The sequence below is a fragment of the Perna viridis genome, chromosome 9 (assembly GCF_037379345.1).
Source record: "Perna viridis isolate PV_CMFRI_1.1 ecotype Kerala chromosome 9, ASM3737934v1, whole genome shotgun sequence".
NCBI lineage: Eukaryota > Metazoa > Mollusca > Bivalvia > Mytilida > Mytilidae > Perna > Perna viridis.
Window position 1 is genome coordinate 8,469,570 of NC_142453.1, and position 15,205 is coordinate 8,484,774.

At 32.7% G+C, this 15,205-nt stretch overlaps 2 protein-coding genes across 5 annotated transcripts; both read left to right on the top strand.

Moving 5' to 3' along the window:
- Positions 1-4,143, top strand: LOC148606558 (fibrinogen-like protein A). Of its 2 annotated transcripts, none has more exons than XM_088546437.1 (5): positions 1-226; positions 942-1,072; positions 1,506-1,602; positions 2,976-3,140; positions 3,845-4,143. In XM_088546437.1, the coding sequence occupies exons 1-5, from the start codon at positions 16-18 to the stop codon at positions 4,105-4,107; spliced, it is 867 nt and encodes a 288-aa protein (XP_088402563.1). In that variant the 5' UTR covers positions 1-15; the 3' UTR covers positions 4,108-4,143. The 2 variants fall into 2 exon arrangements, with proteins under 2 accessions (XP_088402563.1, XP_088402564.1); XM_088546438.1 differs by having other exon boundaries at positions 116-180.
- Positions 4,144-7,936: 3,793 nt separating this feature from the next.
- LOC148606559 (DNA oxidative demethylase ALKBH2-like) lies at positions 7,937-10,748 on the top strand. Of its 3 annotated transcripts, none has more exons than XM_088544762.1 (3): positions 7,937-8,268; positions 8,562-8,704; positions 9,575-10,748. In XM_088544762.1, exons 1-3 carry the CDS (start codon positions 7,990-7,992, stop codon positions 9,891-9,893), a joined length of 741 nt encoding a protein of 246 aa, XP_088400888.1. In that variant the 5' UTR covers positions 7,937-7,989; the 3' UTR covers positions 9,894-10,748. The 3 variants fall into 3 exon arrangements, with proteins under 3 accessions (XP_088400888.1, XP_088400890.1, XP_088400889.1); XM_088544764.1 differs by having other exon boundaries at positions 9,480-9,718; XM_088544763.1 differs by having other exon boundaries at positions 9,556-9,718.
- The last annotated feature ends 4,457 nt before the right edge of the window (positions 10,749-15,205 follow it).

Here is a 15,205-nt window from a genome sequence, read left to right on the forward strand (position 1 = left end):
TAACGTCAGCGAGACATGAACTTTGAAGCATTTAAAACATCGGTTTCAGGTGAACTCATGAGGAGTAAAATCGAGTCCCAACTATTATTCCATTATTCCATTATCGCCTTTTGCAGACGAACAATCTATTCGAATATTTTAATTTCAGGAGTATGCTTTTATGGCGACGCAGCAGACAAGGTATTGGATATAATTTCGAACAGTAATTGGCCAATAGTACCAAAAGGTGTTTAATACATATGTTTAATGTAGCAGTTGAACGTATAGTGAAAATGAAACTTTTCAATAAATTTTCGGTCCTGAGATGTTTATTATCGCACGATTTATTGCTTTGTGATATCAAGTACAAGATCAAGTTCGAAAATTTTAAACGACTAATTGATGAATAGCGCATGTTTTATGGGGATTTTTTGCTGCCTTATCCAATTTGGCTATTTCTTATGTTTGTCCAGTGTTTCTAAATTGTGTGTTGTGCTTGCAGCATGATACTTGGTTAGAAATAAATGATTTAGCCCTAATATCAATGTTGGTCATTAATGTTTCTTCTTGTCCTAATTTGACTTTTTTAATTTATTTTGAAGAAGCGTCATCTTTCTGTTACCGTTGATTTAATTACTTTTGTTGTCAGAGCCTTTCAGTGCTTAACTAAAATGTGTTTGCACTTACTGAAGACATTTTGGAGATCTCTGTGAGTATTTATTATTTTTATAACTGTTATACGATGATTCATATTTTCTGCGTTGCGTCCTTTAGAGAAGTTAGAGAAATTAGAACAAGCACAAAACAATACTACAGTCCTAAAAGTGGCAATTTAGCTGTTTTTTACAAACTAATTATAATCGTAATATACATGTATAAAATATTCATTACCAGTCAATAAAAATATATGTCGTTAAATAACTAATTATATTGACTTCAATGATTATTTTTTATTTTAAAAGTATCAAAACCAAAAGTTTGTTCAGAACTGGTAAAAAAACGCGATAACAGTGGTTTGTACAAAATTTTTCCAAACAAAGGACTTGGGTTTACAGTACACTGTGACATGAAAACAGACAGCGGTGGTTGGACGGTAAGTAACGGTGCGATCTTTACAAAAATAATTATCTATACAAATGAAATTATCCAGATGTATTTTTAAAAATTATACTCTGAGAACTATTTCAAAATTGTTACTTGTTGTGAACATATTGAATAGATTCAGCATTAAGCAGAACTATGGTGGAAGGATGTATATGTTAGGATACAAACATTCAGTAAGACCAGATTAGTAGTTAGAAGCAACAATCATTTCATAATTTGCTCATCTGAATTTATCTGACTTCTAACGAATTGTGGAATAAAGGAAATATTTCATTAGAAGTGATGACACCAATATGCAACAAGCGTTTTAATAAAAACATGGAAAGTGGCAAAACATTAGATGGACATAAAACTAAGACTATTCAAATTCGTAACACACATCGTGTATTCAAAAATGCAACGATACACCTTTTTCGCCCCAGGTTTTAATCAGGCGCTATGATGGATCGGAAAGTTTTTCTCGCAACTGGACAGAATATGAAAATGGATTTGGAAACCTTAGGAGAGAGTTTTGGCTTGGTGAGTCGTTATAATTGAAACCTAGAACCGTTCCAAATCTAGTATTTTAAAATATAATAGGTGAAACATTTGATGCGAAACGATAAGATACCCCCTTCTTTGAGTCTATGATGAGGTGTCTTCTAATCAGACGTTACAGATAGAAAGTTCAAAGCAGAAAATATGGAGGTTATTCTAGAATCCGATTTGAACTTAATAACATGTAGCATAAATTTGCTACCATTTGGTATTATTTAAATGTAGATTGTCCTCCTGTAATGAGTATACAAATACAAAAAAAAAATACCATTTAGAATATGCGTATAATTATGCAAATTACGGAATGCTGTATAAATGTTTCAAAAAAACAACTGTCTCATTAGCAGCACCATAATATAGGAAGATCTATATCCATACTACACTGTACATAAAACGTACACTCAGAACTTATATATCGTAATAGGAAACCAGGAAGTTTAACCTAGTGCAAAAATAAAGCCTAGGTGTTCGGACACTTTTGTATTTTTGATTATTGACAATTTCAATGCATTCTTTTGATTTCCTCTAGAACCTTTGTTCCTTTGATTACTCATCGTTAAATAATTAATGACATTAATCATTTGAGACATGTCTGACAACAGGGCTGGTATACAATATCCTCATACCCTCTGAGAACTAATTAAATCCACTAGCACTGGAATCGATCTACTGGTTGCTAAATACAAAAAAAGTATAAAAAAAAAAAAGAAAAAGAAAAAAGACATTATATGTACTTCTTATATGCAAATTTTGGTGTGCTGTATATGTGTTTCAAAGAGTATCATCTCATCAGTAGTATTAGAAACAAATACATGGGAAGATCTTAATATACAAAAAAATGGAGACAAGAAGTACTGAAAATCAAAACTATCGAAATAAGTAGCCACATGTTATCATTTATTTTTTTATTGGCGATGGTAATATTTAGATTTTTAACGTTCGACCTTCAGCAAGAGTTATTTTGCAATTGCATAAGATATCTCGCATGTTTGAATTACAAGTTGACCTAAATTAAATCAGCATTATATTTGTTATCTTATTCTATAATTTTGCTTCATTTGCCTGTCACGGCTCTTTTTGTATGAATAAAATATTCTACAATAGACTAAAATTGTGTGAGGATATTTAATTGTTTACCAATCAATCCCAAGAAATGTCTCAAGCTCTGAATCGTCCAGTGATGACAGAGTTTTACAAAGCAGGTTTTTGTAGTATGTTTTCATGGCCTAGTTTTGATATGACATTTGATGCTCCACATACCGAATCATGGTCTCCTTGTTTTAACCAGTATACAATGAATGGTATTATAGCTCATTGTTCAAAGACATCGCTTTATATTGATAGTATTTCAACAGGAAATAAATACATTCACCAGTTGACTTCATCCGGCAAATATCTTTTGCGAGTGGATCTTGAAAATTTCAAGGGGGAGAAGGTGTATGCTAAATACAGTACGTTCAGTGTCGGAAATGCCGCTACAAATTACAAGCTGTCACTAGGAAGTTATTCAGGAACAGCGGGTAAGTGTATTTTCCGTGAAAACAAAACTTTTTCACCAATCTTTATGTAAGCCAATGTCCTTTAATACTACTGTTAATTCAATGGAGGGATCATTATAGCCTTAGATTATCCTTCCTGTTATTGCCCGTAATTCTTTTTATCTTATTTCAAGTTTTCAATTGATGAATCTTAGAATCTTAATTTTACACCTGAATATGAGTACCTCTTCTACGTTATTTTGAATCCGGAGTCAGGACATAAAAAATTTTATATCTTAAGATTGCTTTCTTTGTGCGTGTTTTTTTTTAAAGAATTTTAAAGAAGATCGAAAAAAAACTGAAATGGTCATTGGCGCCGATTTCATTATTATATTTATAATTGGGGAGTTTAAACTTATTAGTTTGAAATTTTTTATCAATAATGGCCCTTTTAAAAGGGAATTTATGTCTTAGTTTCTCGCTTTTTTTTCTTTTTAAAAGTGCAATATTTTAATTTGACATTAGATGGTAAACACATCGTTTCGTTGATCAAGAGAACTTGTAAGGTTTATTTTTAATATATGAATTTCTTGATTTGTTTTAAAAATCTTCATATATAATTAATATCATGCAATGATTGATACAAGTACATCAAAAACTTTTGAATTATTGATCGTGATTCATTACTGCATTTGATTTTTTTTCGAATGTTAAACACACTCAAAAGTACTTTTTATGCAATTTAGGAGATGCTTTGAGTTATAGCAACGGCCGACCTTTCACGACTGGAGACAGAGATAATGACGAATTAAATGGAAACTGTGCGACCAATGCTGGTCGTAGAGGCAGTGGATGGTGGTACGGTGTTTGTGAAAATGCATCCCTCACTCTTCATCGTCGTCTAGAAAATGACAGGACAAAAATCAGTGAAAGATTCATGCAATGGGAAACGTGGCAGTCATCTCCTTATTCTATAAAAGCTGCATCGATGATGATTCGTCGTATGTAATGTTTCTAAATAAACTTGTTTCACACTGCATTAAAATTTATGTTTTATTTTTCTACAAAACAATTTTTTTTACACCTTGCAACTTTATGATTGTACTTTCTGTTTTTGTTCCCGGTCACATATTTGTAAATTATATAGTAAGTACAGTTCATTTATTAAATTTGTATAATAATATCTAATTTTCATTTTGTGTGTCCCAATCCACATCTTACAGACAAAAGTTATTTCGATGAGAAAGTAATAGAGATTAATGTACAAAATTTACATTGCAAATATGTATTTTTTTTAAAAAAGTTATACCTTTAACAATAGATTTTCATTTCAAAATTGAATGATTGTTACTGTGTATCCACCTGCAGCATGAAACTGATTTGTTCAACATGTCATAATTTTCCTTTCCTCTTTCGTCTACCCCGGACTTGACTTTTATGAGCAATTCGATGGGTGTTTCTAGAAAAGCAGAGAACGCTAATCCTACCGCTTCACCTGGTCCATACTCCAAGTTCTTTGTAGCGTCCGAGTTACTCATTTACTTTTGTTACTTTGTATGTATTATTTTAGTTACTTTATGTTCTTTATTGTGTGTGTCTGTTTTCCATGTCTGGTCTTTGTTTCTGGATTACATTCTTTTGATTTCCGCTAGAATCTTGGTGCCCTTGATTACTCTTCAAAAACTCAGTAAAATATTTTTTTTCTAATCTCTACTACAGAAATAGCCATACTTGCCAAAGGCGTATTTAATTTTTTTTAATATTAAACCAAATTATCACTTTGGCTTGGGTCAGACACAAAATATGCGGATAATGTATGGACTTTGGCGTGATCATAACCGTCACCCTTTTTTAAAAACGTTCATAGTGAACGGGGGAGAGGTGGGGTTTGGGTAGTGAAGTAAGCAAATACTGCTTGTAGGAGTGATAGTTCAAAATTTCACAAATCTTACTATTAAGGCACAATAAAGATTTAAGGTATTTTCTACTTTATCGTTTTTATCCTTGTCGTTTATCTAAATGCAAAAATATATATTTGAAACAGGCGTCGAATTCACAAAAAATCGTAAGAGTAAAATTGACGGTAAGTAATGACGTCACTACCTAAAATAGTATTGTGATGTCATAATTTACGATCAATTTCACATTTACTACTTTTTTATGAATTCAAAATAGTGAAATATATAAATATGTAAATACAGAATCTCTAAACAATAAGAAAGAGTAATCAAGGGAACCAAGGTTACAGTGGCAATCAAAAGAATGGAATCCAGGTACAAAGAACAGACATGAAAAACAGACATATACAACAAAGAACATAGAGAAACTATAACCATACACACGAAGCAACAAAAGTAAATGAGCAACTCAGACTCCACTAAAAACTGGGAGCATGGACCAGGTGCACTGGTAAGAAACCTGTCTTTACCAAACATTGTCTACCGTCCCTTAACTCAAGAGTCAATGACCGTGAACCATTGTAAGAGAGTTATCAAGGGTACTAAGGTTCTAGCGGTAATCAAAACAATGTAATCCAGAGACAAAGACTAGACAGGAAAACAGACACACACAACAAAGAATACTAAATAATCAATATAACACGTAAAAATAAACAAAAGTAAATGAGCAACTCTGCAACTCTGACATCTGCAATTTCTGAACGTGACATCTGCCGGCAGCGAAAAAAAAATCAGCAAATAAAGAATTCAGTTCAAATTAGTTTTAACTACACTAATACTATGTAAATACTTTATAACAACATAACAGCAATAAAGTCTGGCTACAACCTGTATATACAAATTTTAACATAGAGAAAAATCATTGTTGGAAGTGAGATTTCCTTTTTGGTACTTGGTTCCTATTGACTCTTGTAAATCAAGGCATTAAAGATATTAAGAAGGTATGTGTATGCCAACTATTATTTAAATACAAAAGTACCAATCATATAAATATTGCAAAAATTTTGGTATGATGTAAATGTGTTTCAAGAAATTACTTATAACCAGAGGCATTTATACCAAATACTTAGAAGTTTAAGATTAAACAATAACTCATTGACAAGATATATTAAAACCTTATAATATTGAAATAAGAAGCCAATTCCAGCTCTAAATTCTATCAAATTGTGTCGAAGAAGCTACATTCTAGTCCCATATTTAATATTAAAAAAAGAATATTGTTTCAAAGGGTTTTGAACTTTGTGCAACGGAAAATTTCGGTACATAATTTGTGTTCATTTAAGTTTTCTGGAATAGTTTTATTCACAAGAACTTTGGCGGTTTTATCTTCAATTCTATTAAATAGTAATTCAGAAATTTATCTTGACTTCCACATCATCACATGTCTCTTGTAAGATCTAGGTGGTTTAGGTTAAAAAATCGAGACGAATACAGTAAGGAAAAGCTCAAAACCAAATAGTCATACAGCAACTATCGTGGGTGTCTTCCCGATTGTCCAACATTTGAAAATATCAGGTAAAAAAAGGTAAAAATATGTTGGACAATTGGGAATGTTTTGATGAAGAATATACATGTTGGTTAATTAGAAAATGTTATGATAAAGATTGTTTTGAGGTTCTATAAGGGGTGTTCATTGAAAGAAAAAAATATTCTAGTGTTGCTTTAGGTTTGTGAAGTTAGTTTGTTCTCTGTTTGTCTTAGTTTTTATTGTTTTGGTTTGTTGCATCAGTATTTTTATCTGATGCTTTATAATTTATGGCTGATTATCTCGATTATCCTTTTGGTTTGTTGTTCCTGTATTGCCCCGTACGGGTCCAGGTATCAAAGAGTAGGCCTGCACAGCTCTAAGCTTGTGAAAGGCGACTTTTTTTATACATGTAATATTCAAATGTTTTAGTTTCATTAAATAAATATGGAATTATACATGTAAATCATTTGTCATTTTTGTTGAATGAAGCATATTATTAAGCAATTAGCTTGAAGTGCTACAACTCATTACAAAAGTACACTTCATATATCAAATTTTAATTATGATTTTATTAAATAATTTGCATTGCTGGAATTTATACTCAAATCAAAATCATTATTAATTCATATAGTATTTGATTCCTAAAGAATTGAAAATACTGGATATCTTTAAAAAATATATCAAATATTTTTCTTTTAAAAAGTATGATTTGTTTTGATATTATATTGTTTGCTTCAGATTAAAATATCCAAAACAATATTATAAAAAATAAATATGTATTACAAATTAAAATTATCTTTCATCTATATTAAGAAATTTTTTTATATTTAATCTATATAAATATATATTTATTATTTATTTATTTACAATAGAAACCCCTTGCTACCCTCAAATAATATTGATGATCATACTTTGTTTAATTAACAACAATGAAAGTAGGAATTCCATAATTTTAAAATGTTGGACAATCGGGAATAAACCCTATCGTGATACCAACTACAGGGCTACTCCAGATTGCAAAATTTTATTTATCGTTTTGACAGTCCAATAAAAGCAGGAATTCAATTTTTATAGATTTTAAATTACTAAAAAAATTATTATATACCTGTAAAATAATCCAAACATTTTTAGTAATTGTCTCCTAAAAAATAAACTTTCGCATCGCATTTTTTTTATATATGAAGTTTGTTGTGAAGTTTCGTTTTAGATGTGGGCAGTGCCAATTAGATCTAATTAAACTTTTCCTTAGTTTCATAAATATTGCCAGGCGAAAATCATTGACCAGAACAATTCATTTATGTGTATATCATTATTGACAAAAATGAATGATTTCCTTTTTCTATCAGCGGATACTTTTCTTATTTAAAATTTCCCGCGGATTTAACATTTAATCAGGGGAAGTAAATTTAGAATACTTTTCTAAAAACAACCGTGACTGCAGTTTGTGAAATGTTTATTATTTAAAATGGACAAATTCGTTCAAAGAAAAAAACGTAAGGCCCCTGACGCCGATTCTGAACCAGAATGCTCTAAAACTTCTATGAGTAAGACAATTAAACTTAGTGACAAGGTAAAGTGGCGTAAAATTTCGGCCGAAAACTTGGACTGTGATTATACAATTTTGTACAGCAAATCCGAAGCAGACCAGCTGTTGGGAAAATGTGCAGAATTGCTGGAATACAATACAGGTCAGTTAGCTAGAGTACAGATATTCGGAAAATGGCACGATATTCCACGGAAACAGGTATATACACAAACACAGTATATTCTTGTACTTCATATTACATAGTAAGGGGAAATAATTACGCATAAATATTTTTTTAAAAGAAAGCAATACGTTGACCCATACTCGATATCTCATTTTCAATTAAAATATAAGCAACTGCCATGTTACTTCTACGTCCTCCGGTTTGGCAATCTTCAGCCAACGAGAAACTACGTCAGTAAAAATGTTGCAATGCAGTGTTTTCTAAACCGAAATCCCAGGTATAAATTGGCTGTTTGAAGATATAATGATTTTTAATTTTTCAAAACTAGGTTGCATTTGGGGACCCTGGATTGAGCTACAAGTTTTCCAATAATGTAGTTCCTGCTCGACCTTGGCTGCCATTCTTAGAGGAAATACGAGACAACATTAGTCGTCTTACAGGATATGCTTTTAATTTTGTCCTCGTCAATAGGTACGTATGATGGTACATGCATGTATACAGAAATTAAATATTGGCAGTATTTGATCATTTTGATTGCATATAGATGATCTGTTTTATTTAATCTGCAGTAAAATCGAAAATAGCATTAAATTGCTGAACAACCAGTCGTCCATTCCTAAATTTCTATGATACCATGACTGACAGGTTCCATGCTGTGTTTTTTTTCAAATTTCTATCCACGAAATTAACAAAAAGCTTAAAGACCCAGGATTATCGAAGTCAAATATTGACTCTTTCATGTTAACTGCGAGGTATATTCAGGGGCGTAGCTGCCCATACGCAAATACGCAGTTGCGTACTTTCGGAAAAAGTAACAAAAATAAAAACACACATTTTAAAGATAAAATAAAGGTTTTTTTTTTTATCACATATGCATACCATGAACGTAGTATAGGCTCTGAAAAAACTGGCTCCAAAATCTGATATTCAATGATCATTCTTCCTGGCAGAAGTGTATATTAAGCATGCTCTTTGAATACCCTGAAATTATCACAAAATTTTTATACCTGATACCTGCATTACAGGCTCTGTTAAGTGGACATTAAGCTCAAAATTTATTGTTTTGTCTAACATATTTCATGTATTTCATACTATGTGATTCCTCTAGCTATTTATCGGTTAAGGAGGTAGACTTAGGGTATGGAACACAACTCATACAAATCAATGGAACGTTTGTATTCAGCATTTTACGTAAATCTCATGCAAGCTTCAAAGTAACTTGGACTGATTTCATTCTGTTTCATAGGAAAGCTTGATGGGCTTTGGTAAAATTGAATATGATGCAAACATATCACTGATTTCACGAGTGTCCCCTACCCTAGGTCTACCTCCTTAAAACAGATATAAAGATGGACATGATTACATGGGAGAGCACAGGGACGATGAAGACGATTTGGTGGAGGGTCATCCGATAGCCTCGCTTTCGCTTGGACAGCCACGAGATTTTATATTTCGACATGCAGAATCGAGAGGAAAGAATGCAAAACGGAAAATCGACCCGGTGACTGTGGAATTACAACATGGAAGTTTGTTGATGATGAACGGCCCTACTAATAAATATTGGTACCATTCTCTGCCCCAGAGAAAACGATTGATAAATGTTCGAATAAATATGACCTTCAGAAAAATGAGCATCAGGGCACAAAGAGACGTGAAATAAAAGGATCGACAATAGTGACCATTCAGTTATGTAAAGCGTCTCCCATCAAAGCCCGGGCTTAAAATACTCGTGACGGGTGGTAATTTAATTTCTGCTTGAGATTTCCTTTCATTTTTCATTTTTCCAATTTTGACCCGATTTTACTACAAATTGCATGGGAGACACTGGTTCTTCTTCAGCTTATTCTTGATTTAAACTATTTTTCCACCCTCCATTTCAGATTTTTTTCTTCTCCAAAGGAGAAATAATTTAAATAACTCATTGCTGAAAGAGAGTCTATACATGTATGTATGTTTTGTAAGAATCAGGCAAATTAGAAACATGAATGTCAAAACCCTACCAATCTGACTATACAATTTCACTCAAGCGTGTTTCTCAATTTGGAAAGACCATTATTTGATCTCTGCCTCACTGAATTTATTCAGAATTTTTTTTTCAATAGAATGTTAGAAAAATGAGGTTTTTGACAGAGTTATCTGTTCTTGAAATGTTCATTCTCAGTGCATTTCAACGAAATTATAACTTAATTTACCAAAGTGAAATGGAAAATCGTTTCATATTTCCTTGATCCTGATGGTACAAATAGACAAATTAAACTTTCAAAATGGTGGGTTCTCAATATGGTTTCACCCACTGCCCGATTCTTACAGAGACGGACACTTAAAATTAGAATGAAACACGGGATAATTAGTGTTTGTACCGCCAATGATTAATTGGTATGAAACTGGTGTGAAGTAATAAGGATGATATTCTTTTGTTGTAAACACTTCTACAATGATATGTACATGAGTGTATAACAATTCTCATTGTATGCCTGTATATATGTATGTATTGAAAAATAAATGTTTTATTTTATATTAATGCCCCTGTGGGCTCGTAATGGTATAATGAAATACTATGAACTTCGAACTATTATATAGTGTGTTAAAATTAACATCAGGCTAAGTAGTTTTTAGAATTGCACGGTAGTTTATTTATTGAGGAATATTCTATGTTCTATCCCAAGCCCTACCTATAAGCTACTCCAACAATGCTAGAGGTTGTCTGGCAAGCTATTTTCTGACTTGGTGCCATGCTAACCTCTAGCATCTGATATGTTGAAAGTCACCGCAAATGTGAATAATCTAAACGTGTTTTAAAATATTTTAGGGGTTTTATTTACATAAAAGAAGTTTAACTTTTTTTCAAATTTCTATCCACGAAATTAACAAAAAGCTTAAAGACCCAGGATTATCGAAGTCAAATATTGACTCTTTCATGTTAACTGCGAGGTATATTCAGGGGCGTAGCTGCCCATACGCAAATACGCAGTTGCGTACTTTCGGAAAAAGTAACAAAAATAAAAACACACATTTTAAAGATAAAATAAAGGTTTTTTTTTTTTATCACATATGCATACCATGAACGTAGTATAGGCTCTGAAAAAACTGGCTCCAAAATCTGATATTCAATGATCATTCTTCCTGGCAGAAGTGTATATTAAGCATGCTCTTTGAATACCCTGAAATTATCACAAAATTTTTATACCTGATACCTGCATTACAGGCTCTGTTAAGTGGACATTAAGCTCAAAATTTATTGTTTTGTCTAACATATTTCATGTATTTCATACTATGTGATATCACTGATTTCACGAGTGTCCCCTACCCTAGGTCTACCTCCTTAAAACAGATATAAAGATGGACATGATTACATGGGAGAGCACAGGGACGATGAAGACGATTTGGTGGAGGGTCATCCGATAGCCTCGCTTTCGCTTGGACAGCCACGAGATTTTATATTTCGACATGCAGAATCGAGAGGAAAGAATGCAAAACGGAAAATCGACCCGGTGACTGTGGAATTACAACATGGAAGTTTGTTGATGATGAACGGCCCTACTAATAAATATTGGTACCATTCTCTGCCCCAGAGAAAACGATTGATAAATGTTCGAATAAATATGACCTTCAGAAAAATGAGCATCAGGGCACAAAGAGACGTGAAATAAAAGGATCGACAATAGTGACCATTCAGTTATGTAAAGCGTCTCCCATCAAAGCCCGGGCTTAAAATACTCGTGACGGGTGGTAATTTAATTTCTGCTTGAGATTTCCTTTCATTTTACATTTTTCCAATTTTGACCCGATTTTACTACAAATTGCATGGGAGACACTGGTTCTTCTTCAGCTTATTCTTGATTTAAACTATTTTTCCACCCTCCATTTCAGATTTTTTTCTTCTCCAAAGGAGAAATAATTTAAATAACTCATTGCTGAAAGAGAGTCTATACATGTATGTATGTTTTGTAAGAATCAGGCAAATTAGAAACATGAATGTCAAAACCCTACCAATCTGACTATACAATTTCACTCAAGCGTGTTTCTCAATTTGGAAAGACCATTATTTGATCTCTGCCTCACTGAATTTATTCAGAATTTTTTTTTCAATAGAATGTTAGAAAAATGAGGTTTTTGACAGAGTTATCTGTTCTTGAAATGTTCATTCTCAGTGCATTTCAACGAAATTATAACTTAATTTACCAAAGTGAAATGGAAAATCGTTTCATATTTCCTTGATCCTGATGGTACAAATAGACAAATTAAACTTTCAAAATGGTGGGTTCTCAATATGGTTTCACCCACTGCCCGATTCTTACAGAGACGGACACTTAAAATTAGAATGAAACACGGGATAATTAGTGTTTGTACCGCCAATGATTAATTGGTATGAAACTGGTGTGAAGTAATAAGGATGATATTCTTTTGTTGTAAACACTTCTACAATGATATGTACATGAGTGTATAACAATTCTCATTGTATGCCTGTATATATGTATGTATTGAAAAATAAATGTTTTATTTTATATTAATGCCCCTGTGGGCTCGTAATGGTATAATGAAATACTATGAACTTCGAACTATTATATAGTGTGTTAAAATTAACATCAGGCTAAGTAGTTTTTAGAATTGCACGGTAGTTTATTTATTGAGGAATATTCTATGTTCTATCCCAAGCCCTACCTATAAGCTACTCCAACAATGCTAGAGGTTGTCTGGCAAGCTATTTTCTGACTTGGTGCCATGCTAACCTCTAGCATCTGATATGTTGAAAGTCACCGCAAATGTGAATAATCTAAACGTGTTTTAAAATATTTTAGGGGTTTTATTTACATAAAAGAAGTTTAACTTACCGGAAGTCAAGCGATAAAAATCCTAAATATTTGTTGAATGCCTAGAAAACATTTGTAGTAAAGACAGTTGTCAAAATGACCAGCCATTTTGAACTAGGTCACTTATTTTACGGAATACAATATATTTTTGACAAAACGAACTTATAAGTTGGTAAAGGCAAATCGTTGGTTAATTTGATATGTGTGTTTCGCAAAATTTAAAGTCCGTAATTTTATCAACCGCAATTGCACATTCAAGAAGCTGAAAAACAAACATGAAATTCATTTAAACTGATTTTACAAAGGATTTCCAGGATTGCTGGATTTTCTCATCAGGTAGGTCGAATTTGTTTTTCTTCAGTTTAGTCACCTTCTCCCGTGTTATGGTAAAGAAACTGTATAAAACGTTTTAAATGGATAATAGTTTACTATAATTCTTCCGATTTCAAAGAACGTCGGAACGAGCGTTATGCAATATGGTACTCAGAAGTAAGAGGTTGGAGTATGGAGGAACGGAATTCCAACCTCTTACGTTGTAGGAGTACTTATAAGCTTGTTCTCCGCTCCGTACCCTAGTAGTGGATTTACCCGAAATTTGCTGATTGATGCTGACTATTACACTCCCAATTCTAGTCCGAATTTCCTCTGACCCTGCAACCCTCCTCTTTTTTTTATATTGATATGTCGGGTTTGCAGGGTCAAAGGAAATTCGGACTACCCCAATTCTAATCAAAATTAGACCTATCAATCACTGCATGTATGATCTAACAACACTCCATTCTACTTTCTGTTCTGGTGACCTTTTCAGAATCCTCGGGTTTTTTCCTTTGAACAATGCTTTCAAACTCATGAAAGATGAATTCTGATTGGCTGTTCAGAAAAGTCATTAGAGCAGAATTGTTAGATCCAACATGCTGAGTATGAATGGGACATTCGATAGGTCTAATTTTATTCAGATTATTACACCTAGGTTCCGCTACAAGCGGAAAGCAGATCAATTGTCACGTGCGCTACTAGCTATGGATTTCTAGTTGAACAGAAATACATTTTTTGTCGAACTGTACAAAACTGAGTATGGGAAATATTTCATTTACATCGTAGGTGGAATCGTCTTTATCAGATCGGGTACCTATTTTCCAAAATTTCCAGAAACATGCCTATGCAATTAATCCAAGTTAAAGGGGCAGGGGCGGATCCAGACATTTTGTAAAGGAGGGATGCCAGCCGGGGTTCCTCGAAAAAAGGTGGGTGCTAGGACATTATTTACCATTATTTGACAAATTTTCCATTAAAAATGGGAAAGGGCTTCAACCGCCTGCACCGCCGTTTTTGGACAGCAATGTATACGTATTTGTAGAAACATTCCCGCTTTCTAGAATACAAGTAAAAAAAGATAGCAAATATGTATATATTTTTACCGGATGAAGATTACCTTATAAAATTACAAGACAGGTGGCTCGTCTAGGCTACAACATCAACATGATATGTAAATATCGGAGAGCATGTGATTACTACAGAAATTAAAAAATGTTATTATATGAGAATTTATTCCTGAATACATGTAATAGGATCCAAATAGCTAATTTACGCATTATATTCTGATTTCGGGAACAAAAAAAAACCGAGTTAATTACAAAATATGATATTTTAATGTCTTCTAAAATGATAAATTAAAGGATATCCTACTGTTATTAATATCAAAAGTGATATTTTTATACACGTCAAAAAAAATGCGGTCTTCGCTTCGTATTACATGTATATTCGGTCAGAGAGTGTATAGAGTCCCTTGTATGTTGCATTGGTTAATTGTTTTTTTTTCCTACGATAACTTTGGACTCCAAACAACAAAAGGTTGGGTTTATTGTGAGGAATTATATGTCACCGATTATGGCTCCAACCGTTTAGTAATAACAGGGAAAAACAGCACTAAACTATGACACTAAAAAATAAAGGTGATCTCTCTAAAACTGAAGTTGTGCCACAAAGATTCATACCACAAAAGTGCAAACTGGGATTGGATTTTGCGTGATGTGATCCAATAACGGAATGAAAAGTGCCTAAAACTAACATTTTTTTTATTTCAAGCTGACATGAATTTAGTACCAGTAGGGCATGCGATGAATTGAAAACCACAAAAGAAAATTGGTTGACAAAAAATTAA